This window comes from Caretta caretta, chromosome 4, assembly GCF_965140235.1.
Source record: "Caretta caretta isolate rCarCar2 chromosome 4, rCarCar1.hap1, whole genome shotgun sequence".
NCBI lineage: Eukaryota > Metazoa > Chordata > Testudines > Cheloniidae > Caretta > Caretta caretta.
This window is the reverse complement of record NC_134209.1, coordinates 119,844,574-119,871,324: the sequence shown is the minus strand read 5'-3', so window position 1 is coordinate 119,871,324 and position 26,751 is coordinate 119,844,574. Positions and strand designations below refer to the sequence as shown.

At 39.8% G+C, this 26,751-nt stretch overlaps 1 protein-coding gene across 5 annotated transcripts in view; it reads right to left on the bottom strand.

Moving 5' to 3' along the window:
- Positions 1-26,751, bottom strand: part of KCNIP4 (potassium voltage-gated channel interacting protein 4) — an 864,390-nt gene that overhangs the window by 435,847 nt on the left and 401,792 nt on the right. The window contains exon 1 of one of the 5 annotated variants that reach the window (XM_048848721.2): positions 9,322-9,758. The exons of 3 other annotated variants lie outside the window; for them this stretch is intronic. In XM_048848721.2, the coding sequence (XP_048704678.1) occupies positions 9,322-9,421 (100 nt within the window). In that variant the 5' untranslated portion in view covers positions 9,422-9,758. Of the gene's footprint in view, positions 1-9,321; positions 9,759-26,751 lie in introns of those variants that run through there. One more of the 5 variants, XM_048848724.2, reaches the window with a different exon arrangement.

Here is a 26,751-nt window from a genome sequence, read left to right as displayed (position 1 = left end):
TAAGCATCCAGTGGCTGTAGTCCAAGACTAAGAAAAAATAGTCAGTTAAATACACCTTACAAACGATCATGAAGATTTTCATCAGAATGGAATTCAACTTTGCATATAGGAAGCAGAAGTGTGTGTTCACATGACATCCTCTGCCTACAGTGCCCTTTGGCAGCAACACATCTGGGACTAGAATTAATAGTTTTGTCTTTTGGATTACAAAATGTAAGTGCTATATTAAGTAACACAAGAGTACAGCTCTACCCCAATATAACATGAATGTGGATATAATGCGGTAAAGCAGCATTCTGGGGGGCGGGCCTGCGCGCTCCGGCGGATCAGTGTGTCAGCATGTCTGGCTCCAACACGCTGCTCTGAGCAGCGTGTTAAGGGTGCCAGGCCGAGGTCAAGGGGTTGGATAAGGGGCAGAGGGTCTCAGGGGGTAGTCAGGGGACGGGGGGGGTTGGACGGTTCAGAGGTTCTGAGGCGTCAGTCAGGAGGCGGGGAAGTGACGAACAACAGAAATGCTCGAGGCCAAAGCAAGTTCGATATAACCCGGTTTCACCTGGTAAGATTTTTCGGCTCCCGAAGACAGTGTTATATTGGTGTAGAGGTGTATAAGCAGCAGCCGCCTCTTTACTGAGACAGTAAGAATTCTGCAGGAAGTTCTGCACCCTTCCCCCTTAAAGATATTCTCATACTTGCTCTAAAAGAGATGAGAGACTGACACTGAGCAATATAAAATGATGGGGTCTAAATCAGCTGTTACCACTCAAGAAAAAATCTTGGAGGTATTGTGGATAGTTCTCTGAAAACATCCACTCAATGCGTAGCAGCAGTCAAAAAAGCAAACAATGTCGGAAATCATTAGAAAAGGGATAGATAGTAAGACAGAAAATATATTGCCTCTATATAAATCCATGGTACCCCCACATCTTAAATACCGCATGCAGATCTTGTTGCCTCATTTCAAAAAAAGATATATTGGAATCAGAAAAGTTACAGAAAAGAGCAAAAAAAATGAGGAGGGATAAGGAACAGCTTCCATATGAGGAGAGATTAATAAGACTGGGACTTTTCAGCTTGGAAAAGATGACTAAGGGGGGATATGATAGAGGTCCATAAAATCATGCCTGGGGAGAATGTAAATAAGGAAGTATTATTTACGCCCTCTCATAACACAAGAACTAGGGATCACAAAATGAAATTAATAGGCAATAGATTTAAAACAAATAAAAGGAAGTATTTCTTCACACAACGCATTGTCAACCTGTGGAACTCTTTGCCAAAGAATGTTGTGAAGCCAGGACTATAACAGGGTTCAAAAGAGAACTAGATCAGTTCATGAGGATAGGTCTATTGATGGCTATTAGCCAGAATGGGCAGGAATGCAAAACCATGCTCTGAAGTGTCCCTAGCCCAGGGATCTCAAAACTCAAATCGCTACGAGGGCCACATGAGGACTAGTACATTGGCCCGAGGGCCACATCACTGACACCTTTTCATATAAAGATACAAAAGCCCCATTCCCCCGCCCACCTCCACTCCACCTCTTCCATGAGTCCCCGTCCTGCCTCTTCCCACCCCTTCTCTTCCCCTATTCCAACCCCTTCTCCAAATCCCCATCCCTGCCCCGCCTCTTCCCCTAAGCGTGCGGCTCCCTGCTCCTCCCCCTCTGTCCTGGAAAGTGCTAAGCTGAGAAGCGCCTGGAGGTAGGCAGAGGACCAGAGACACAGCATGCTGGGGGGGACCGTGGGTGAGGGGAGCTTGGTGGCCACAGGAAATAACTCCATGAGCCGCGTGTTTGAAACCTCTGCCTTAGCCTCTGTTTGCCAGAAGCTGGGAATGGGTGACAGGGGATGAATCACTTGATGCTTACGTGTTCCGTTCATTCCCTCTGAGGCACCTAGCATTGGCCACGGTTGGAAGACAGGATACCGAGCTAGATGGACCATTAGTGTGACCCAGTATGGCTGTTCTTATGTGCTTAATAGAATCCAAGTACGCTTTTCAGAAGATAACCCACCCCTTCAAAGATTGCGGATTGAAACTCAGGTGTTTTATGTTCACAGACTTCCTTTGCTTAAGGGGTGGATAGCCACATTCTTCACTAACTGAAGCGTTCCACTGTATACCAAAGCAGAGCACCTTTCAATAGTTCAGCTGTAATGTGGTCTATTTTGGGACATCCTGAAGAACACATGGAATTGTGGCAATGGCCATATCAGAGGAAAGGTTGCAATCTCCAGACCTAGTGGATATGTTAGAAGGAACTTTGAATATTATCAGCATACAGTGGGACAGGATAAAACCATCTCACAGGAGATCACTCAAGGAATGCATTATTTCAATCAAAACTGGAGAGAGAGGATCAGGAGTCAGAACTGACCAGAAGCTGGGGAGTGGCAGGTGGGAGACATACAGAAGAGTCTTAGCTTGTAACACCATCCTCTCAACATAATCAATAAAGCACTATTTCTTTCATTTGTATCTGTTTGCTACATCATTTACTGTTAATGAAACAAGGAAGATAGCAATTGTCATTCATAACTGAATTCTCCCTGAGAAGAGCCACTACCTTTCTTTGGAAGGCACTAAACAGTAATTATGACTCTCGCCAATGGGTTTAATTTTCATCTCATTAATTATAAACTGTACAAGGTTGTGCTCTGTTCCATACCTTGTAAGTCAACCTTGCAAAATTCCACTTAAGGCCAATACATTTTTGAAGGATGAGTAAAAAAATATCAATATTAAAATCCTCACAATAGTAAGAGATAAACTGATTTAGTATGCATAACACCTGCTTTTTTGGTAAAGATGTCTGAATACAGTTTTCAAGTTACGAGTGCCCCCCAAAACAGGGCTATTTGGAAGCCTTTGAATAGATCTGGTATTATGGACACCTACTCAATCTCTGGACTATAGGCTACTTTAAGTGTGCTATTAAAATGATGGCACACACTGGATACAAAGCAATCCAGATAGCTTGGTAAGCTGGGTGCAAGCAAACAATATGCATTTCAGTGCAGTCAAATGTGAAGTCACACACCTAGGAAAAAGAATGTACAATGTACTTACAAGAGGTGACTCAGACTTTGGGGTCATGGTGGATAATCAGCTGGATATGAGCTCCCAATATGACTGAAAGGGCCAGTAGTATCCTTAGATGGATGAACAGTGGATAAGGAGAAATAGCCTCCATACCCTATTACCTCTGTTGAGCATCAGTGCCACTGGAATACTGTGTACAGTTCTAGTTTCCATAATTCAGGAAGGAGGTTGATAAAAACTGGAGAGGGTTCAAAGGAAAATTTGGAGCTATGAAAGTGATTAAAGGATTAGAAAACACGTCAGAGTGAAAGACAGCTAATTAGTTACCTTAAAGAGAAGATTAAAGGGTGACTTGACAGTTTATAAGTACCTACATGGGAGGAAAAAACTGATGAGCTGTTTAATCTAGCAGACAAAAGGTATAACAAAAGATCCAATGACTGGAATTGGAGCTAGATACATTCAGACGGGAAATAAGGCACACATTTTTAACAGTGACGATAATTAACCACTGGAATAGTTTACCAAGGTTTATGGTGGATTGTCCATCAATTAGAAGATGGGATGGGTTTTAAAAGATATCCTGTAGTTCAAACCCAAAATTAATTCAAGGAATCTCAATGCCTGTGTTATTCACGAGGTCTGACTAGTGGATCACAATGGTTCCTTGTGGCCCAAGAATTTATGAATAGTTAGCGTCAAGCAATTGGTATTACTCAATCAGTGGTGCTAGAACAATTTGTACAGTGGGGGTGCTGAGAGCCATTGAACCAAACTGAAAACCCTGTATATGACAGAAACCACTTCAAGGCAAGGGGTGCAGCAGCACCCACAGCACCCCTCGTTCCAGCACCTATGGGCACTATTATGTTAATTCAAAATACTTTTAGAAACTATAATTCTAGTAGTGAAAGAAAAAAAAATAGATTCTCCCAGCATCCACATGCATATGTGAAAGTTGTTATTGACAGTCTACATATCAGCTTGTGATGAAGTCTGTTTTAATGCCTTCCCATTACTTTTTGAAGATTAATTTTAAATATTTAGCTTTGTGAAAGGCATCAGGCTAACAGCACAGGAGCTTAATGTTCTTTATGTACCGTCAATTACATGACAATGGCTGTGTAAGTATCCTGATGTTTTTCTATCAGTGTGCATCATTTCTAATTGGCCAGCCCAGTCAATTATGGGTGACAGAGTGGTGCAGTCTCCATACATATTAAACCCTTGCAGTATTTGCCGAAGCCATCAACTGCAATATTTACCCATGTTTGAGATCTATGGATGTAGCGCACTAAAGAAATGCAGAGTATCATCTTCAAAAGTAGCAATTAGTCCCAGGAGCGAAGTTCTTCACTGGGCATTGAATTGAGGCCACTAACACATTTCACAAAGGCAATTGAACAGCTGTCAGAAAGTAATGACTCTCAGCCATTATGTTAGTCATAACAATGAGCTACAAGTTAAAGGATTACTATTAATTTCCTGGGTTACCTAGCCCCTCTTCTTACACTTTGCCCATTTCTAGTTTTCAGACATTGTACTCAGAACTTTATACCTCCATTGTGATAAATATCTGAAACGTACAGATGACCTATTCTTATGGTGTATGGAACAAAGACAGTACAATTTTCCTTGACTGAATATATTAGATTTCCATCTACTTGCACTGCAGCTATTGAGTATTGTTAAGGGGTTTGCTTTAACAGCTATTGTTCAATTTCTCTTGAAACATCTGAAGATATAACGTAGGAACTATTTCTAAGCGAGTAACCAAAAATGCCAATTTTAAAATGTCCAAGATTCCCCCCCCCCTTCCCTAATGACACATTCAGCTAGGTCTATTCACATTCTAATTTAGGACCGTATTTTAAAACATCCATGCATGCAACACCATCTGACATCAAGGAGAAGTTTACAGTACAATTCCTAAGAAATGTAAAATGGTGCACAACTCTGTGTGTTTGTTACAGGCTAGTGCTCATCAATAATAATTGTTTGATGTGACAATCCCCCACCACCACCACACACAGGACATCACAATGAAGCATGATTACGCTGAAGTTCCCAGCAGACTGCAGTTTGGGTCACAAAAACAGGTTTAATAGCTGCTGTTTTCAGAGCAGAACAAAAAAAGCAGCCACAAGTAACTCAAGAGACTGTCATTACAAGTCACACATAGTGCTTGTTAAAAAGAAAGCACTAGGACATCACTCAGCAACACCCTATATATCCATGGTCATGCATGGTTTTCCAGCTGAAAGCAATTCATCAAAATACCCAGCATTAAGACTGGGTTAGAAACTTTGGCATATTACAGCAATCCACTGATCCAGTGGATGTATCTACATTATAATGATTTCAGCTGTAAAGTTCTGTGCAACCTACTGCTGCCACTCTCAGGGCTCATGAGGAAGTTTTTGAAACTATTACTGCTATCATGAAATTAACATTTTAGAGCCAGGGCAATTATAAGAAACAAACCATGTTTCAGTGTAACATTAACTACCCTTTATGCCAGCTTTTATGTCTTGGTGAATTTTATTAGTGTCAACTTATTGCTTTGAGCGGTATCTATTGCTATGTGTGTGTGTGTTCTCACTCCACATCAACCCTCAGTGTATATTCTATTATTTATCTGACTGAACAGGGTCATTTCACAACCTTTTGTTATACATTTAGTTTTAGAAAGGAGATTCAAATTCTGACAACATACTGTTAAGAGAAAACTATTTTAAATTTTTGTAACTGAGAAGGGGTTGATCTCTTTATAAGGCACATCAACTTTATTCTTACGTATTCATTTTAAAAAGCTAGATTAGATCACCTGAACTTTAATAATTTACCCACAGTAATGAAAATGCAGAGAGAAAATATTTAAAACTTTCTGTACCAGGTTAATTTGACTAACTTGTACACAGATTACCACCTTTCATAAGAAAACTACAAACATTATGAAATATAAACTGATATTCTGATGACTGTTATACCTTAAGATTTTAGAATATTTTGATTTACTTGTTCTTCTCTAACAAGCCTGTCTCCCCTCTCCCCCAGAGGGTCATGGACAATTTATCAAGAACATCTCAAACTTCAATTTGTACCATAGTAAAACATTAAAATGTTTCCAATATTAGTGTATCAATACAGTAGATACTCACCTTTGAAAAACCACCAATAAGGTACACTTAAGCAGGACAGTAGGCACCTGTTCAATTCACAAGCAATTGAAGAGTCATTACAAGTATCAAGTTCTGTGATCTCTATAATTATACTGTTGCTTTTCCCTTTAATATCAGTCATACATTTTTAAAAACACCTTTCCTTTTACTTTGGAAATACTCCTACTATAATCACAGCAGAATCTTTCAGCAACTGAGGATGATTGGAAAGGCCCATTCAAAATATCCAATTACTTGAGTGCAGCAGGTTGGAAAATAAAAAAATATTCTGATTCTGCCATTACAATACTTCATTTTTGCATACAAAAAGAACTGTAGTATTGAACTACATTTAATGCATAATGGCATGTATTCAAACATTGCATAGTAAATAAATACCACAATATTGAGAAAGATACTGAATAATGCATATATTTATATAGTTAAAGCTAAATCAGAATCCCGATTGAATAAATGGAATTTTGCAGTTGATTTAAATTGGGTAAGTATTTGATCCTTCTAGATTAAGTAGCTGATTGAATCACAAAATCACAAGATCCAAGCTTCCTCAAATTTGAGGGAGTTCAGATCCAAAGGTTGGTTTTGTTCCGTTCCATCTGGAGGAGCGAACTCTGAAGTTCAAATATGGTTCTGAACTTCAGAGTTAAAGGAGTGTTTGATTTGGTGTCCTAGTTTGGATCCATAATTATTGAATTTAAAAGCAACTTTCAGACAGATCTACAAAAAAAATATTTGAGGACACAGAACAACTCTTGGTGTTGTGAAAAGAAAGCCTACAAATGTCAATCAAGGTGAGCTATTGGTTTTCCATATAACATGCAAGGAGATCTAAGTAGGAAAGTTGAATCCTGGAGCACAGAAAAGGGAAAGAGATGTCACCTAATGAAAGCTGAATCGATGCAATACCACAAAGAATAATATTTTAAGGACACCACCAACATTTTTAGAAAACCATATAAGCATCATGAATGGGCTTGTAACGGTGTATGATTTAATTTTTTTAAAATGTTCTAAGAACTTTTCAGCACTTACACATGTAATGTATGTATCACAAAGGAGCATATGTGTGAGAGCACAGTTAAATAGATTTTATCAAAACCATCTCAGACAATTGTTTAAATCCCCCTAGTAATACTGCAAAAAAACAAAAACGAACCACCACACTAATTTCTCTCTTGCTTCATTCAAAACCTTCATTTTCCAGGTCTGAGAAATATGCAGAGAGTAAAGCTGCAGCTCATGAATAAACCCAAGACATCCATTCATCCTTTCTGTGTAAGCCCTGTTTTTGTGTATTTCATCATTTATAAATCTAATGAGCAATTTCAATAAAATATGCATTTATTCCATACATATTGTTGCCGATAGCACTTTGAATACCACGAAGCAATAAGTTTTATATTTTTCCCTTATGATTTCAGCTGACATTCTAGAAAGCTTTGTTATAAGGGGTAAAAACCAAACAGATTGTGTGCATATGCAAATGGACAGTTCTCCTTGAACTCCAGAATTTTTGTAACAAAGTAGTCAGCTGTTCTACAAACCTATCTATCTTTCTTACAGGAATTTTATAGACACTGGGAAGCAAGTCTACCCCCATAGTCTGTCTCCCAATTACCACCATTATATATAAAATAAATAATAATTTAAAAAACACACCAATAGTGGATTTTACCGTAGAAACTCACTAGGGTACAACAGTTATACCTAAACAGACCATATAGAAATATACCAACTAAACAGACTGTAGATGAATATAATGGTAAAAGTTAAGTAGAAGTTGAGATAAATTTGTTAATTACAAAACTGAAATAAGACAAAAAACAGGTTCTAATAATATATTCAAAAGTATAAGGTCTCAGTTATGTATACCAATAATAATGCACTCTCATGGACTCTACAAACCATCCAAAACAAGCTTTAAACAAGAATACATCTGATAACATATCTGTGGGAAACACCATCGTTTTCAGGAGCTGTAATTAAGTCTACACATTTCTAAACATATATAGCATGAGAGAAAAAAAAACACACAGTTTTCAGGGAACACTCTTAAAAAGATCATTTGAAGAAAAGAATGAGTTTCTCTAAAGGGTTACACACACAGGATTACTTTAAGCCTGGTCATAATGGCAAATATATTTTGCTGAGATTTGTTTTACTTGTTAGCCTATAAAACCATAATCTGCTCATAGACAGAGTTCCCAAATGTGTATAAGCACATGTATATGGTCTAAAATGCAGGCTTACAGGAATATTTAAGAAATAGATTATTTCAGCCAAAGACCTTGTAAAATTTTGGAAAACAATATCTGAATATTTGTGTACTACATTGCAGCCAGCTTCCTGGGTAGAGTAAAAACTTAAATGGAAAGAGTAACTATGCTTTAAGAACAAGATCACAATAATCAAATGGTTTACTAAGATGCACTCAGAAAAGCCATACTTAAGAAATGCAAGCACCTGATTTCCTTTGTTTACTGTTTTATATACAAACTTTATTGCTAATAAGGATAAGATACAATTGTCTACGATAAACAGCATCAAGCAATACAAACTTGCAAATACACTTGGCTACCCTAAGTGAACGTTAGAGTTGTTCATTTGAATCCAAGGATTGCAGTTATTTCCTCCAGACACATTGTTTTACTTTGATAATGAAGGATATTGTAATCAGATTGGCAAATATTATAAAATATGTATAGCTGGTTACAACAGTCCCAGCCCAGATGATGTTCTTATAGATATAGGTTATAAAAATATTTGCATGTTAACTATTTTGAAATCTGATTTGTGATCTAATATTACTACAACTATAGATTATAAACATGAATAAGGAGTTAAAATCTTAATGTCTTTGCTAAAGATCTAGTTTTATATTTGTACAGTACTTGAAAGTATTTTAATGCAATTTTTGCTGTAAAAAGAAAAACCATCACTACAACTTGTAATGTTTAAGCCACAAAGCTCCTGTTGTGCATGTCGATCTCCCGGTGACTCAGGTAGTATCTTACATCTAGTTTACAGGTGCCCCTTGCATTGTTACAAGAGATCATAACAAAAATATTTTAGAAGTCACTGAAATAAACTCCCTTACCTTCTACACCTGCTTCAATCAGCCCAAATTGTTCCAACACTTTGACAAAAAGCACAATCACGATCAAAACTGCTATCATTTCAAGCCCTTCCAAGTTCATGGTGAGAGGTCATGATCCGACCACAGCCACTGAGAAAAGTGCTCTCTGCCTGGCTTTGTAAAGCCATTAAACTACATTAAGAAGGCTACTGCAAGGGAAGGGGGGAAGAGAGAGAGAGAGAGAGAGTGAATACATCCTGTCTACACTAACAGAGGCCAGGAGTGGCAGACAGATAAACTCAGGCCTGTCAGGTTTATCTGTTTGCTCGTTATCACTCTTACACAGAAAGACAGGCATGCATGAAGTAAAGTGCCGATCACCCAAGGACCCAGGAGGTCACAGAGTAAATGTCCCCTGTAAAAATGACATGCCTAGAGTGACAGCTAGACATCTGGGAATATGCTGCTTCTTGTGCCAGTGCTGCTGGTACTGTAGCATTGTTGTGGATATTCAGTTGCCTAGGTAACAGAAGCTAACTAATATGTGGACTCACATTGGACACTACGGGACAAAAAGGCCTCATATCAAAATAAGAATGGGAACATGAAAATAATCAGAAGGATTTATTATTAAATCTGAATGGCTTGAAATGTGTGTTTCTAGAAAACTAGTACTATATAGTCTCCTGCAAATTAATCAAATTGTAAACAGATATTGTAGCTTAAGAGGACTTTTCAATTAATTAGTTTCTCTTGTCAAAAAGAGCCTGAGGATTATGAATTCACTGCTCTACCTACCACGTATATTTATATTTTATTCCTGGAGTGTAGAGAGAGAGAATCATTTTTGTACTTTAAAAAACCAAGTACAAACCTGTTCCATTTTGTCTGTTTATCTTTTTCAGCTTTAGGGCCAACTTTGTGAGATTAAAGAAATTAAAAAGAAAAAAGATAAAGGGAGCATGAAGGGGGGAAGAGAAGACTTCACTAGCAAAGCTTTTAGTAAAAAAAATTGTTTTATTTATTTTTTATTTTATTTATTTGAGATTTAGCTATACAAAGTATTTTCTACGTGGTCAGCAGCAACATAATACCAGTGTGTTAACCATAAGACAGAATTACAGTGCTTCCACAGCAAAAGATATGGTGGTCCATTTTTATTACATCTTACCATACTGGCATTGTCGCATACAGTATAACTTAAGCATGCATCAGAAAAACTTGGGGCTGTATTACAGCACCATGGGCAACAGTGCCTGGGCTGGAGCTGCAATAAATCTAAGCCTGCTGGGTGAAATCCCAGCTCCTGTTGAAGTCAATGGCAAAACTCCCATTGACTTCAGTGAGACCAGAATTTCATCCCTAGTTTAGACAGGATCAAGGATTTTTTAACATTTTGTTGTGAAAATGGTTAAGACAGGTAAACCGCTGTTAGCAACAGTATAAGAACTAGTGCATTGATGGTGGCAAATTATATGATATGAGTACTAATTTTCTCTAATTTACACAAAGCCTGATGGTTTGATGAGCATATATCACCCTATGTTACTGCCTGACAAGTATTATCTGCTGGAGAAGAAGATCTCCTCTCCACCCTCAGAATGGTAAAGAGAAAAAAAAATTATGTGGAGAATCCCAAGGTACAGAGAGCTCCCTCTCAAAGGGAATTCACATGAGAGTCTCACTGGTTGTCTTAAAAAATGCTGCAAGGCTTAATGATTTTGCAAACCTTATCTTTGACTTTTCAAGCCACCTTTCCCCAAGTTATTTGTATATCCTTTCCCCACCCACCCTTTTTCTCAGGGCAGGTGCTTTTCTAAAGATGTTCCACTTATGCTAAAGTTTTCTTCTTCCAGGGCGCCCTACTAATGGACAAAGAGGTCACAGACCCAACACTTGCTGAATGTGGGCTTGTAATTTGCCAATCCACCAGTTTCAATAACACAACCCTTGTGGCTGTGTGTGCCGTGCATTAAAAAAGAAAGGTACAAAGTTATTTTGGATGCATATGAGATAGACAAGGTGGGTGAGATAATACGATATTCCCATATATGAATTAGTCTATCCATTCCCATGAATTATGTAATTAAAATGTGGCTGCTGAAATGTTAAAAAATTTGTGAATAAGAACATTATTTTTAATGAACTATCTTATTATGGGTAGCACCTGAAAGCCCCAACCAAAATTGAGTCCATGTTGTGCTATCCATTGTACACAGGTATTAAGAGTCTTTGGCCTGAAGAGTTTTGTTGGTCTTGTCTAAAATTGATTGTAAAAATGGAAGAGATAAAGGAAGAATTATCCCCCATTTTACAGATGGGGATCTGAGGGACACAGCAGAAGGAGTAGTAGAGGGGCAAACATACAACAGGCTAGGCTGTTCACTTTTGAGACTCTTGCTAATTCAGCTACCTCTGTTACTTAAACTTATCCATTTGCATCAAAAGTATAGCGCACACACACAACACAGGATGCAGTTTTTTAAAATATAAAAATCTGAAATCCAGTAATAGTTCTAGCTTTAAAAAAAGCTAAAACAAAACCATTACACTACCAAATGTTTATTTGCAAAAAGAAAAAGAGGACTTGTGGCACCTTAGAGACTAACAAATTTATTTGAGCATAAGCTTTTGTGAGCTACAGAATGCATCTGATGAAGTGAGCTGTAGCTCACGAAAGCTTATGCTCAAATTTGTTAATCTCTAAGGTGCCACAAGTCCTCCTTTTCTTTTTGCGGATACAGACTAACGCGGCTGTTACTCTGAAACCTGTCAAATGTTTATTTGTATCTTTAATCCTTTGTATTTTATTCTTAAGTAAATAGTTAAGAATCACAAATAAAACATTAAATCCTCTGATGCAGTCAATCATTATGAGATTTAAGACTTTACTATGGGCCAGACCTTACTGTTTTTACTCACAGCCACCTGCTGCCAGCATACATGTTAGGAGCTACATCATCCAGAGATTTCCCCATCCTGGGAAATCTTCCACTCGCCCTTTCAGCCAGATTTAAAAAGCAACTTTCCATTGCAACCTGTTGTGAGAACAGCTTGATCATTTGCAAAACCACAGGCTCAATCCAGGCATATATTGCTTTAAATGGTTTATTAACTATCCTTTGGAAAAGCCTGTGCACCTGTAGTGATGAAAAGCTTATAACGGCATGCTATCACGTGAAAATGACACAACTGTGGGTGTACAGAAAGTAGACTGTGCCAGGGATGGTGTTAAAACAATTTTGGGGAAGAGGAATCTGTTTTACAACATGCTTTCATTTTGTCTGAGTGATATATAACTTCAAGTTTTGAGTTGTCAGTATGTTGCATAGTTATGGGAGGCTAGGTGTCCTCATGTGCTCTCAAGCCAATTAGTTAACCATGTCCCGCTGGGCCTTTTAGTGCACCGTGGCCCTTATTAACTGGAACCTCTTCCTAGTAAATGCTATTGTATGGGTGCACTATGGCAAGGAGCTGAATTTGCCCCATACTCACACATAAAAGCAAAAATATATCAATTGCAGTCTCTACAACAGACATAATATAGGACACCAATGAAGAGCTGTTTGAAAGCCAAATTTCAAAGTGACTGAGAACAAGGGATCTAGCTTTAACTGGACTAAGCAAGCTATTTAAGAGCTCTGTAGCTGCCTTTGCTGCATCTCGACACAGTGTTAAAACATTTGCAAATAATGTATCTGCTATTCTTAATCTTCAGTAGTGCTGTGGTCCACACAAGGAGCTCTTTAATAGCCTTTTTAATAATTACAGAAGAAATACCACTCATACATTCACAGACTGCTGAACAAGTCATTTACACTTACCATTACAAAGACACAAATGAATAGATCCATACAGATGTGAAGAAGTTACACATCTAAAATATTTAGAAATCAGCATACTGCTTCTGCGAAATATTTCTTTGACAGAAAATCTAAAGCAGTAGGAAACTGAGCTTTTATTTATGCTTACCACACACACACGCCTTAAGTTTGAAGCGGCAAACCGCTATCATATTATACACTTATCCGACAACCTTGGGGCTTGATCCTGCAAAGATTTAAGCATAGGAGTAACTTTAGTCACATGATTAGTCCCATTGAACTCAACTCTTTCCAGCCTTCACTGTCACCCAGCCCTGTATCCTGGGTGTCATATTTGATCTGGCTCTCTCTAGACCCACACATCTAGATCATGGCTAAATTTTGATGGCCCAACACCCAAGATTCATCCTTTCCTCACAATCCACACACCTAATAAAACTTCAGTTCAGACCTCACTCATTTTCTCACAACTGGACTACTGTAACCTCTTCCTTTCTGTCCTTGAAAAATACCATGTTGTTCTCCCCTCTTATAGCCATTCAAAATTGTGCTGTGAAAATCATCATTCTGGTTGTCAATCCAGCCATGTCACCACCTCCTTTCACATTTCTCTATATCAAACACCAAATACCGGTCTTCACTGTCAAGGCTGGTCATGACTTAGACCTGATTCCAGCCTTCTTTGCACATTAATCAAGCCTTGCCTACAAGCACCTTTGCTCTCTCATGAAGCTCCTTCTACATGAGTTTAACATAAAAAACAAAAAACCTACAAAACTGCCACTGTTATCCTCCTTAAAATCCCTCCTCAACTCTCCTCTATTGTAGAATCTATAAACTTCATGTCAATGCGCTGGCAGTTGGGTGCTACAACCACTGCTTGTTACACTAATTGTAATCACATCACATCTGTTCTCTCATTTTATACTTTGATCATAAACTCATTGGGACAGGGTCCATCTTTTCATTATACATGTATACGGTGCCAAGAACAATGGGGCCCTGATCCATGATGGGTGGCTCTAGATGCTACTGAAGTATAAATAGGGTTGACCCCTAGAATTTTTCTATATTTTAGCTTGATAGTTTATGAAGAACTGATTTTAGGTTACATGAAACTTAATTCAGTCATTTACCTCCCAAAAAGTGAGAAGTATTTTAACTTTTTATCTCCACCAAGTTTATTCCAAACTTAGGGTGCTATTATAAAATTAGTCATGCACTATGAGACTCAAAGTGCTGAACTTAACAGAAATACATACTATGGTATTCTTAGTTTGGTTATGCATTATTATCCTTTGTTATTATCAGAAATGCTGAGCATCTCTGAAACATTCCTGGTTATGTAGAACAAGGCTGGAGGAATAGAAGGTGGAATTTTAAAAGCACCTAAGGAGTTAGGAACACAAGGACTTGGACTTCTAACTCCCTCAGGTGCTTTTGAAAATCCCACTCATTGATAGTAAGTCTACCAGCCACATTTTACTGGATTCATTGTGCAGTTTTATATGCTGTTATAGCAATACAGAGCCATTCTGGAGATGCTATGGTGTGAAGTCTCACAGAAAGTTGCTTCACGTCTTAATGGAGACCACAGTACAGGATGTGCCTAAAATGCTGAATGTTACCTAGGGTCACCTTAAAAAGCCTGGAACCAGTAAATGAAGGGCAAGTGGCATGAACTCATCCTTAACCCCCTTTCTTCCAAAAAAAAAAAAAATATTTTTTTTGGTTAGTTGTGACTTTGACTCTCTCTCTCAAAACATTCCCAGAGTAATTCCTGAAGCATTCATTGATACACCCACTGAAGACTGAAGAGTATCACACTAACATCACCTGATGAATATTTTCACCTAAACAAGTTTGTAGCAACACAAGACTTAATGTCCTGTGGTGGTAAATAAAACAAAGCAAAGCAAGCCCCCACCCAATCAAAAGTTTAGGTTATACTAAAGAGATAGACAATAAAAATGAAAATATGTCATTCTACAGATCATTAATTATGCCCTCACTTTGAATACTGTGCCCCTTTCTCACCAACCCATCTTAAAAAGAAAGTATGAGGATCAAAAGAAGCACAATGAAAGTGATTAGAGATACTAAATGCAAATACTAAAAGGGTTTGGTTTCTCTAGTCCTGGCAGGAGAGGATTACCTGGGATCAGGACCGAAGAATATTAGATAATGAACAGAGAAGGTTAATTAGATGCTCCTATTTAACGTTTCCATACTACCAGAAAGAGACCAAATGGAATTAAGTGGCAACAAATTTAAGATAAAATGAAATGTTCTATTTTGCACACACAATGCAGAGTCTTTGGAACTCACCTGTCACAAGATATTGTCAGTGCCAAAATTTAGAGAGTCTTAAATAAAGTAAAAAGAAAAGGAGTACTTGTGGCACCTTAGAGACTAACCAATTTATTTGAGCATGAGCTTTCGTGAGCTACAGCTCACTTCATCAGATGTATCCACGGTATACATCTGATGAAGTGAGCTGTAGCTCACGAAAGCTCATGCTCAAATAAATTGGTTAGTCTCTAAGGTGCCACAAGTACTCCTTTTCTTTTTGCGAATACAGACTAACACGGCTGTTCCTCTGAAACCTTAAATAAAGTAGACATGTATTTAGTAAAAATATCTACAGTCACCTTACTAGAAGAAGAATATATAAGCAATATAAATCCTCAAGGCTCAGGTGGCTAGCAAAACCCTAAATGACAGGAGTTAGAGAAAAACTTGTGTTAATAGGCAGGTTATTACACACTTATGCCTGAGGTTTATCGCTCCTCCTTCTGAAGCATCTGGCCCTGGCTACTGGTCTAGCTAGATCAATGGTCTGACTCAGCATGGCAGTTTCTATCTCTTACTCTGCTGGCAGACCTGCAGCAGGCCAGCACTGACCTCATACCAGCACAGCCAAAAGAGGAGTTAATACTTTGTGAGTGAAACCTACACAGTCAGGGATCTTATGGAATCCTGATTACAAGTGAAGGCTGTTCTTCCACAGCAGGACCCTCAGGGAGGATGATAGAGCAAGTCCGCATAATCTTTGGGCCGCTAGAATTTACATGGCTATCCCTCTTCCTAGTGCTTAAACATGACTCCTATAGCAGGGGTCACCAAAGTTAAGGACCCTCCAATCTTCAGAAGTTTGAGAACTGTAGCATGCCTGTCGTGGCTCCGGGCTTCAGTCGGGGCGGGGGGAGAGGGTGTCATCTTGAGGCTGAAGCCCTGAGCCCCAGCAAGTGTGCCCTATGGGGCTGAAGCCTTGAATCCCTTCCCCACTGGGCAGAAGCCAGAAGCAACACATGGAGGGAATGCCGTGTGCCCGCACAGATTTTTGCCAGGGTTTGCTGACCCCACTCAGTCACATGACGCCACAAGACCCCGCCCTCCACGGCAGCTACTGGAGCTGGCAAGCTGGGTGTGGCGGCTGTGGGGAGAGACTGTGGCAAACAGCTGGGAGCTGCAGAAAGAGACATTGTTTTTGCTGCTGCCTCTCCCTGTGGAACTAAATCAGTGGCCCCTCCCTGCTGCCTCTCCATGCAGAGCTAACACATGGGTGCTGCAGGGAGGGGCCACCGAGGGTAAGAGGGGGGACATGCGGGGGGGGGGGCACGAACCTTTTAAATTGTAAATTTTAAATCCCACTCCGAGCAGACACCAGTAGTCTCTGGCAGAAGCCCCTAGCCCCACCACAGGACAGAAGCCTCAAGCTCCTCCCTCCCAGCCTGGTAGGCGGAGAATGGGGGGGGAGCACTGCTCCCTGACCAAACAGCTGAGCTGCATGCTAACTGTAACACAGCCACATGTGGCTTGCAAGCCACAGTTTGAACACTCATGTCCCTACAGAAAAGCATATGGCGACTCAGAATTCAGTCATTGGGGATTTTCAGCAAGGATTACAGTGTCAACTTCCCCACAAGTCTAGGGGGAAGGCGAGGGAGGACACTTAAGAATTAAGAACCAGTTCTATAAAAATCTTATGACAAACAATAATAGAAGCTTAATTTCTACTACATAACAAGGCTACTTCATCAGCCATATACATCATCTTAATACAGATACACAGTTATACATAAATGTGCATTTTTCTTTGGTTTATACTTAAACAGGTTAGTCCCCACAAACACACCGTGAAAAGCAATGCAAAGTTTCAAAAGCTGAGCTGGAGTTCACCTGAGCTTCAGTTAGAATCTTTATCCACTGACAATTTAAAGTCCGCGGAGTTAAAAGCGCTGCAAAATAATCTTTCCTCCTCTTGCTTGCATTCCAGAAATCTATATCTGAAACCCAGGCAGACTCTCTCTACTCCTCTGCTGGACTATGGAGTCAGCGAACTAATTAGCCAACCAATCAGTACTAAGTATATAAGAGAAAAAAAAAACTGAAAACAGCACCATATAAGTGACTCTTTCCCCACCATCACATTTAAATAAGAAAACGGTGAACCATACCGGCTAAAACTATTTAACTAAGAACAGTCTGGCTAAAAACATTCAAGGGATACTAATTAACATGAAAAGTTAGAAAAAAGGAAACAGGAGGGGGCAACTATAACTAACACTGCCAGTGCCTCCCTGCGTTGAAAAGTTAATAGGACTAACCTGCTGCAAATTGCTTCAGAGTTAGGGGAAAGCCACCTGCTTTCTGATCCTGTGGCCGAGCTTCTCCCAACCCATGCAGGTCACATGGCCTCGTGTGAAGCAGCAGCCCTAACTGCTGGCCCTCAATGGAATCTGTGAGCCCAGCAACAGGGAACCTACTGAGCATGCCCAGAGAACTACCCCACTCAATTCCAGAAGCTTCTGGGCATGGAATGCTAATTGTGCATCTGCTTAGCTGCCAGGACCCAGACAATTCCCTTCTCTCTAGCACTTTTAAAGAGTTCTCCTCATTAGGCATGTGGGTTACATTTGCAGCTGCCATCCCAGAATGGGTAACTAAGCCCTTGTCTACACTGGAGGGGAGGGGGGGCAAAATCAATCTAAGTTATGCAACTTCAGCTACGTGAATAACGTAGCTGAAGTTGATGTACTTAGATCGACTTACCACGGGGTCTTCACCACAGTGGGTCGACTGCTGCCGCTCCCCCGTCAACTCCGCCTGCGCCTCTCGCGACAGTGGAGTACAGGAGTCAACAGGAAAGTGCTTGGGGATCAATTTATTGCATCTAGACGCGACATGATAAAATCAGTCCCCGCTGGATCATTTACTATAAGGAGTTCAAAAGCATTTTGTGCTCAGCTATAAAGCAACTAAAAATAGTATTGAATTATAAATATCACTGAAGATTTGTGTTGATTAAAATTATATACATTGTCATTAAGACAGCAAGAAAAGTGAAAGAAAGATTTTTAAATGTGAATATTGAAAATGTTCAGTGTTTTTTGCACCCCCAAAATTCATTTGGCTCCTAAGAAAAGACCAGGTTTGATAAGCTTTGCTTCTTTACGATTTACTGTCTCTCCTTAGATGTTGCAGAGGTCTTTTTTTTCCCTCCAGGAACATCTGTAAAATTAGCCCTACAACAGTAATCTTAACAAAAAGAAGAAGAGTAGCCAAAGCCAGGGAGAAAATAGTCTGAAAAGAAAAATGGATCTTAACATATCTAGATGCCAGAAAACAGAATTTTCTGCATAATGATTGAGAAAAAGAAAAGTGAATAGCATACATCTTGTGAGTGAAATTCTCTTATCACTCTTTGGTCAACCTGCCTACAACATTTGCTGTCCAGATACCAACTTCTTGCTATGGCCAGATATCTGCCTTGATCTAGGTCAGCCTCCCCCATTTTCAAAATTAGTTTTCTCCAGTTACTTGATACCTACAATAGCCTTTTGATCTCACTGACTTTTCTAAGATATGGCCCATTGACGATACAAAGATCCTGAATTATATGATTATTCGTCATCTTTCAAAGGCTTAGGGACTAGGCTAACAGATCACATTTTGCAGACCACTCTGACAAGGCAATGGATGGGGCAGAAACATGCAAACAGATTGGCATTTTCCCTGGTACCAATCCCACCATGCTCATTTTCCAAGTTATCAGAGACAGAGGTCCAGACCATTTGTCACAATAAAATTGGTATTTGAATGTGAACATTTATTCTCAGTTTATACCCTACTCTGGTTATCAAAAGGACGAAGATACCTCAAAGATAGGAAAATATTTGTTTTTTTGCTGTATTTTTATCCTTATAGACCAGTGTTTCCCAAACTTGGAATGCCGCTTGTTTGGGGAAAGCCCTTGGCAGGCCCGACTGGTTTGTTTACCTGCCACATCCACAGGTTCAGCCGATCACGTTTCCCACTGGCCGCGGTTTGCTGTGCCTGGCCAATGGGGCCTGTGGGAAGCAGCACAGACTGAGGGACGTACTGGCCGACGCTTCCTGCAGCCCCCGTTGTCCAGGCACAGCAAACCAAGGCCAGTGGGAGCCGCGATCAGCCAAACCTGCAGTCGCAGCAGGTAAACAAACCGTCCAGGCCCGCCAGGGGCTTTCCCTAAACAAGCAGCATACCAAGTTTGGGAAACACTGCTCTAGACTGAAAGATTGTAAAGCTCCCTGTCAGCTTTATTAGTTAATGTTTATATCAATTGTAAACTTTTAGCAAAAAAAAGTCTACATACAAATAAGATAGAACAGTTCCTTTAGTTCAGCTGATACAGCATGTGGATGACAGCCAGGCATTTTCCTTCTAATCCCTTATTAGCTCATTAATAGCTCACCACAGATAACAAGGGACTTTCATGGTAATCAACAGTAGGAGTCCCAAAAAATTCTAGCTCATACTTCCATGTGAACCAACAGGGGAGACTGAAACCAGACAGCATTCTATAAAGCCCAGCTTAAAAAACCAACAAGGAAGTCTAGAGTGCAGTATCCATTGAACCGCCTGATACTTTGAGTCAAATATCAGCATGTGGTCAGGGTTCAGTTCCACTTCCCCAGAACACCACAGGCACCTATGCTTCAAAGAAATAACCTGCTTTTTCAGAGGGACTTTAACTATTAGGATCACAACAGCACCAGAGGGAGTCCAGATCAAACATCTTCACCAGTTCCTAGTGGCTGGCTACACAAAAATTCCTTGAATATAAAACAAAACCTAGATTGTAGGATTTAATTCCCATGTTTGCCCCTACAGATTCCCTGAGCCTGCCAGAGAACTATGACGCCCCTCCACTAGTAAGACTGCACAGTTGTCTTTGTTCTAGTAGGTCAGACTCCCAAAGGCATTCAGGTTTCCCTCTCTGATCCCTGAGTCATACAAAGAACCCATCTGGGCCACAGCGCTGCAGTACTTCTGTGCAGGCAGACCTCATTGCAGTATCAAGACCCAGAGTTCTAGTTTCCCTGGAGTTCTCGTCTCAATATCCAGGCTTTATTATGGAAAGTGAAACATGGGTGCAACAGAGCAGTCAGCACCCCCAAAGGGTCTGTGCCAACCTTCACATAGTAAAATTTATCAGATATTGCATATGGAGTTGATGTAAGTAATAATAATATGGCCTTGCACTATCTGATGGCTGTTTGATCTATCAAAATTAGTTAACAGTTACAAGGTCAGGTGGCCACTTTGCATGCACCTCCCTCACACACACACTCACCTTTGTTAGCAGTCTCAGCAGAGGCACCCAAGGACAGGCAGGAAGACTACACTAACTTCTCAGCTCTGGAAGTGGTCTTTTCAGATTAGCGTTGAGGCACACTGGTGGGACAGTATGGAGAAGCCTGAACTGTTGGCATCTGTTACATGACTGAAGAGAAAACTTCATCCTACAGAACAGTGAGTCCTGCATCATTCCACAGCACTAAATTCACCAAAGCAAAATTTTAATTAATAGTAAAATCTGTCTTCATACACTTGTTTCTCCTTTTCTGTGAGATGTTTCTATTTTATCATCAGATTTTTACACTATTACACTTGTTGGGATTCTGTCAAAATTAATTCCTTCCCTTCAATAACCAGTTCATTTGCATTCCAAAAATGTAAATCTGAATCAGATTATTCACTCTAATTGGTTCTTTAGTTCTGATCATTCTAAACCTTTTGAAAGCAGCCTTTATTTAAAATTCAGATGTGTTGCACTTGAAAGATTAGGGTTTGATTTATATCATCTCTGGTTGGTTCTGGAATGTATGGAACAGAATATGCACATGTCTGGATGAGCCAGAACACTCTCTCAAAATGGTTTGTAATTCTCAGATGTTGAGAAATACAATAGTGCTGCCTTTGAGTTTTATTTACCTATAAATCTTAAAATAGTCTCAAAAGTGATTACATGCTTCAGAAAACTGTTTATAACCAGCATGAAGTCTGCTGACACATGGCAAGAATACGAGCACCTATTTTTAAGCCATTTTTCTGGCATTATATAAAAGCACCAGTGATGCTTCCTTTAAAAAAAAAAATCCACATCTTGCCTTCAGTTCGTAGTCTGATGGAAATTTTGGTAGTTTTGGTTCAGACACTTTCTAAATCTAGCAAGCAGACTTATCTGACTGAGGAAGAGTGGGAAATAATTGAAAAAGCCTAGAAAAAAATTTCATTAAGGAGCTGGATGTAAGAAAGTGAAAATACACAGATATTTTTACTGTAAAACACTTTAGTGTCTCTGCCCCTCTTGAGGATTTCTCCATGCAGGGGAGAACACTTTGCTAGCTGGGTAAGTCAGCTTTAGGGCCGCTTTGCCAAGCAAAGCTTCTGCAGCATGGCTGAGAACCTGCCCCAAATTCAGTGATCCTTTAACATTGTGAGCTAATTAATTTCATTGGTTACTCATTCACCCCTTTCTTCACTCTAACTCCTGCAAGTTCATTGCTTTCCTCAATAGCCCATTTACAGATGTGGTAATCAACAACACATACAGTCTCCATTTCTCAGTTGTATTATGGACCTGATATGCTGCAAAAGCAAGTTTGCCACTGCTGCCACCCCTCTCCTTTCCTCCCATTTTACTTACCATTGCCATTATCAAAATAGTCAAGCTAGAAATAAGCTTTTAATTTTTTCCTTAATTTCCATGTTTCTTCTACCTTGAAGGTGAGCATGACCCTGGTTTTTGCACTCTTCCAGCTATATCATTTGACAGTAAAATTATTCTACTTGCACACCAGAGAAAAACTCTTCCCTCCACTGTTTTTACTCTTTTTGTTCTAGGTGAACAGCTTCACTTATATTCAAAAGCAGATAAACTATGAAACACTACCTTTCTCTGGCAGGATAACAGATTCACTGATCCACAGTAAAAGCTCTCCTTACTATCAAAGGGAGTTCTGTGCACAGAAAATAGCAGTATTTGACCCCTGGTTTCAAGGGCATACACTGGCATTAACAAAAAGCTAAAGGGTAAATTGTTTTTATATTGCAGCATATTTTATTTGCACTTTACTAATCTTGGGTCACATTCACTCCAGGCAAAAGTTAGCACAACTCCACTGAAGATAGAGAACAATATATTTTAAAATCCTCTCTTTTACACCTGTTACCTCTTATAAATTATCACATCAGTAGTGGAGATTTACAAAGAGTGGTCATGACCACAGCATACCTGTGATCCCCAACTGATCCTTGGAGCGACAGTTAGCCAACAAAAGCTACTGCAGCTTTCAGCCTGCCTTAGTATTAGACCAACCCAAACTGAGTGGCTTAATGCCTACAGAATACAAAGGTGGCTTATAAAGTCATTGTCACACCCCTCTTCCTTCATGAGCTGTTCAGAAGGCTATTGAGAAAGAAAGACAATTGGAGCCATGGACTTTTCCTTCTCATGAATAAGGATTCTCGGTATGCTATTTTTGATACTAGGTTTGATGGAGAAGTATATTAGAAATTAAAGAACAAGACCTAAAGCAAAGAAATTTAAGCTCTATTTCTGGTCCAGTCACAGATTTAGGCCCTGATCCTACAAACATTTGTGTGGTTAGTTTTAGGTATGAAAGGAAGCCATGTCAGGTCGCTGGGATCATTTGTGCTTAAGGTTAAGCACCTGGGAAAGCGTTTGCAAGATGGATCAGGGCCTATGTGACAAACACAGGAATAACAGTAATTGTGTACTAATGATAATTGCTTTAGGCCCAGTTTATTAAGCCCAGTTTATTATCATTCATAACATTTAAGGCCAGAAGGGACTATTAAATCATGTAGTACAATCTTCGGTATATTACAAGGCTTTAAATTTTATTCAGGCACCCCTGTATTGAGCCCAATAACTTGTGTCTGAATACAGCACGTCTTGCAGAAAGGTATCCCATCTTGACTGAAGACATCAAGAAATAGAGAAGCTATTATTTCCCTTGGCAGTTTGTTCCAATGGTTAATCCTCATCACTGTTAAAAATGTATGCCTTATTTCCAATTTGAATTAGTCTGGCTTTGTCTTACAGCCAATCAGTTCTTGTTATGCCTTCCTCTGCTAGATTTAAGATCCCTTTCGTATCCAGTATTTTCTTCCCATTATGGTCTTAGCACACTAATCAAGTCACTTCTCAATCTTCTTTGATGAGCTAAATAGATCTAAGTTCCTCACTGGAAGAGCTTTTCTCTGGCCCTCAAATTACTTTTATAGATCTTTTAAAACTCTAATTTTTCAACATTCTTTTAAAAGTGTTGACAGCAGACAGTAAACATTTTTATATTACCTCACCAATGTCATATACAGAGGTAAAAGTCGCCTCACTGCTCCCCGTTTATACAATCAAGAACCGATCCCTGTGGAACCCCACTAGTAACATTTCCTATTTACAATTTTTTAGATTTGTCAGTTAGCCAGTCCTTAATCCTTTTAACATGTGCTTTATTGATATTGTATAGGGCTAACTTTTTAGGTGAAATAGTCATGTACTACTAAGTCAAATGCTTTACATAGTTCTAATGTATTTAGACTTTTGTAGTTACTTATCAACCAAACTTTTAATCTTCTCTAACAATGAAATCAAGTTTATTTGACAAAAGGCATTTTCCATAAACAGTGTTGACTGGCCTTAAATATATAAACATTCTTTAATTTTAGGTCAATTGACTCTTGTATAAGCTTTTCCATTATTTTGCCTAGGATTGATGTCGGCCAACTATCCTAGAGTTATCAGGGTCAATTTGCTTGCCCTTTTTAGCACTTTGGCACAGCATTAGCCCTCCTCCAATCTTTTGGAATTTCCCCAGTATTCCAAGATTTATTAAAAATTAAGACTAGTAGTCCAGCAATTTCCTCAGTCAGCTCTTTTAGGAGTCTTGGGTGCAATTTATCCAGGCTTGCTAATTTAAAAATGTTTATTTCTAACAGATGTTGTTTAACATACTCCTACTTTACTAATGGACTAGAAAGTATGTCATCCTCATATGATACAGGTATATCATCTTGTTTCTTTCCAAATACAGGATAGAAATATGTATTGCATATTTCTGCATCATTAATAATAATTTTACCAGTTCCACCTAATAGGCCTATACCACTGCTAGAATTTCTTTTGTTCCTTAAACTCCCTCCTTATAGTCCTCAGCCCTTCCAGCCATGGATTTTTTTCCCGATTACTTTACCTGCCCTTATCAATTTTCTGCATGTCATAACTTCACATTTATATTGATTGTTATTTAAATCCACTTCTCCCCCATTGTTTAATATATTACATTTTCATTTCTAATTGCTGCCTTCATTTCACCACTGAACAAAAGTGAACTTTTAGCCAAATTTCCAAATTTGTTCTGTTGCTTAATTATGGAATCGTGGCTATTTGACCATCCAATAAACTCTTCTTAAAAAGCTCCCAATTTTCCATTTTTTTACCTAAAGTTTTCCTTCCACACAATTTCACTTAGCTTTCTTTACCTTTAATAAATTAGCCCTTTTGAAGTACCAAGCGTGTATCTGTGGGTATGTGAATATGCACATATGGATATTTTACTAGTTGTGACTGTCCCCTCTTTGCCCATATGGAGTTGTCAGGAAGGAGTTAAAATTCAGCCGGCAGAAAAGACAGAAACTGCTGAGAAGCAAGAACATAGTTTCTGTCAATACCTGATAATTTAGCTCAGCTTATATGGCCAATGCCCGCCCAGTAACTCAGCTCTTAGAACAGTGGTTCTCAACTGTGGTCCACCGCTTGTTCAGGGAAAGCCCCTGGCGCGCCGGACCGGTTTGTTTACCTGCCGCATCCGCAGGTTTGGCCGATCGCGGCTCCCACTGGCCGCAGTTCGCTGTGCCCGGCCAATGGGGGCTGCGGGAAGCGGCACAGGCTGAAGGACATACTGACTGCCCTTCTCACAGCCCCCATTGGCCGGACACAGCGAACTGCGGCCAGTGGGAGCCGCGATAGGCCGAACCTGCAGACATGGCAGGTAAACAAACCGGCCCGGTGCGCCAGGGGCTTTCCCTGAACAAGCGGTGGACCACAGTTGAGAACCACTGTCTTAGAACAATGCTAACCCTCCCTTCACACCCACCGAATGTCTGTAAGCACTTATCCCTACATCCCCACCCCGCCTCCTTCCCCCATAAGGTCGCCATAGATGCTTGATGCAATACGATGACCTTTTACATACGTACTGTTCCTATTTTTAATCTTTGTTTAGGGTTCTCTCTTGATTTGTAACAGTGTCTGTCTCTGTATGTACAGATAAATGCGAATGAATTGATAAGGGAATGTATATAACTGGCTGCTGTGGCACCATATTTTTGAAGCTGCTTATCAGTCTTCCTGGTACCGTGAATAAATCCCCTTCAGTATTGTCTGTACTTGCCTGATTCGTGGGGAAAAGAATCTTTTTGCCTAACAGAGTGTAGTCAGTTCATGATCACTGGTCCCTAGGAAACCAACTATGCGTACAGTGATTAATTCATGTTTATCCATCATAAAGAGGTCAAAATATTACCTCATATTGCAATACCTGTTAGAAAGTGATCTATAATCTTCAAAAACTCCAGCAATGTCTTACTACTGTCTGCACAAGACCTCCATCATATCACTCCTGTGAAGAATTTCACTCACCACTGGAACGCCTACTTGTGGCCTGACATGGCACAGTAGCTCTCTCTCCATCTTGCACCCTCTGCAGCTGACTGCTCCAGTGACCTCTCTTCTATAAGTTGGCCCTCAGGGCAGGTAATGATTTAAGTCCCTCCCTTCCAGGATAACACAGTCCCACAAATAGAAGTCCAGGTCTCTAGCCTCAACTCTGGATTCCATGGTCCTTGCCCCCAGGTTTCCACTGTCCTTATCTCCTTATATAGGGGAGAGGGGCACTTTATGCCAGCTTCCCTGGCAGTTTGTGAGTTCACCAACTGACCTCCAACTAAGGGACCCTGTAACCAGCAACTCCCTGCTGCCGCCTCCCTAGGCTTCTTTCTACCCAATCTTTCTCAGGCCTTCTCTCCTGCAACCGCTCTAGGTTAACCCTTCTTCTCAGGACCCTTTCCTGGAATCCCCTAACAAAATCCCAAATTAAGATTTTTAAATCTAATCAATTTACTCCCTTCTTAGACTTACCCCTTAATTTCCCCTGGCTCTGTATCTCCACTGAACACCTCACAGAACTCTTCATGAACAGCAGAAGGTCCCTAAAAGCATGGGAGGGAGGCCACCAGTGCCCAAATCAGGGTCCCACCCCCTGTTATGCACCCT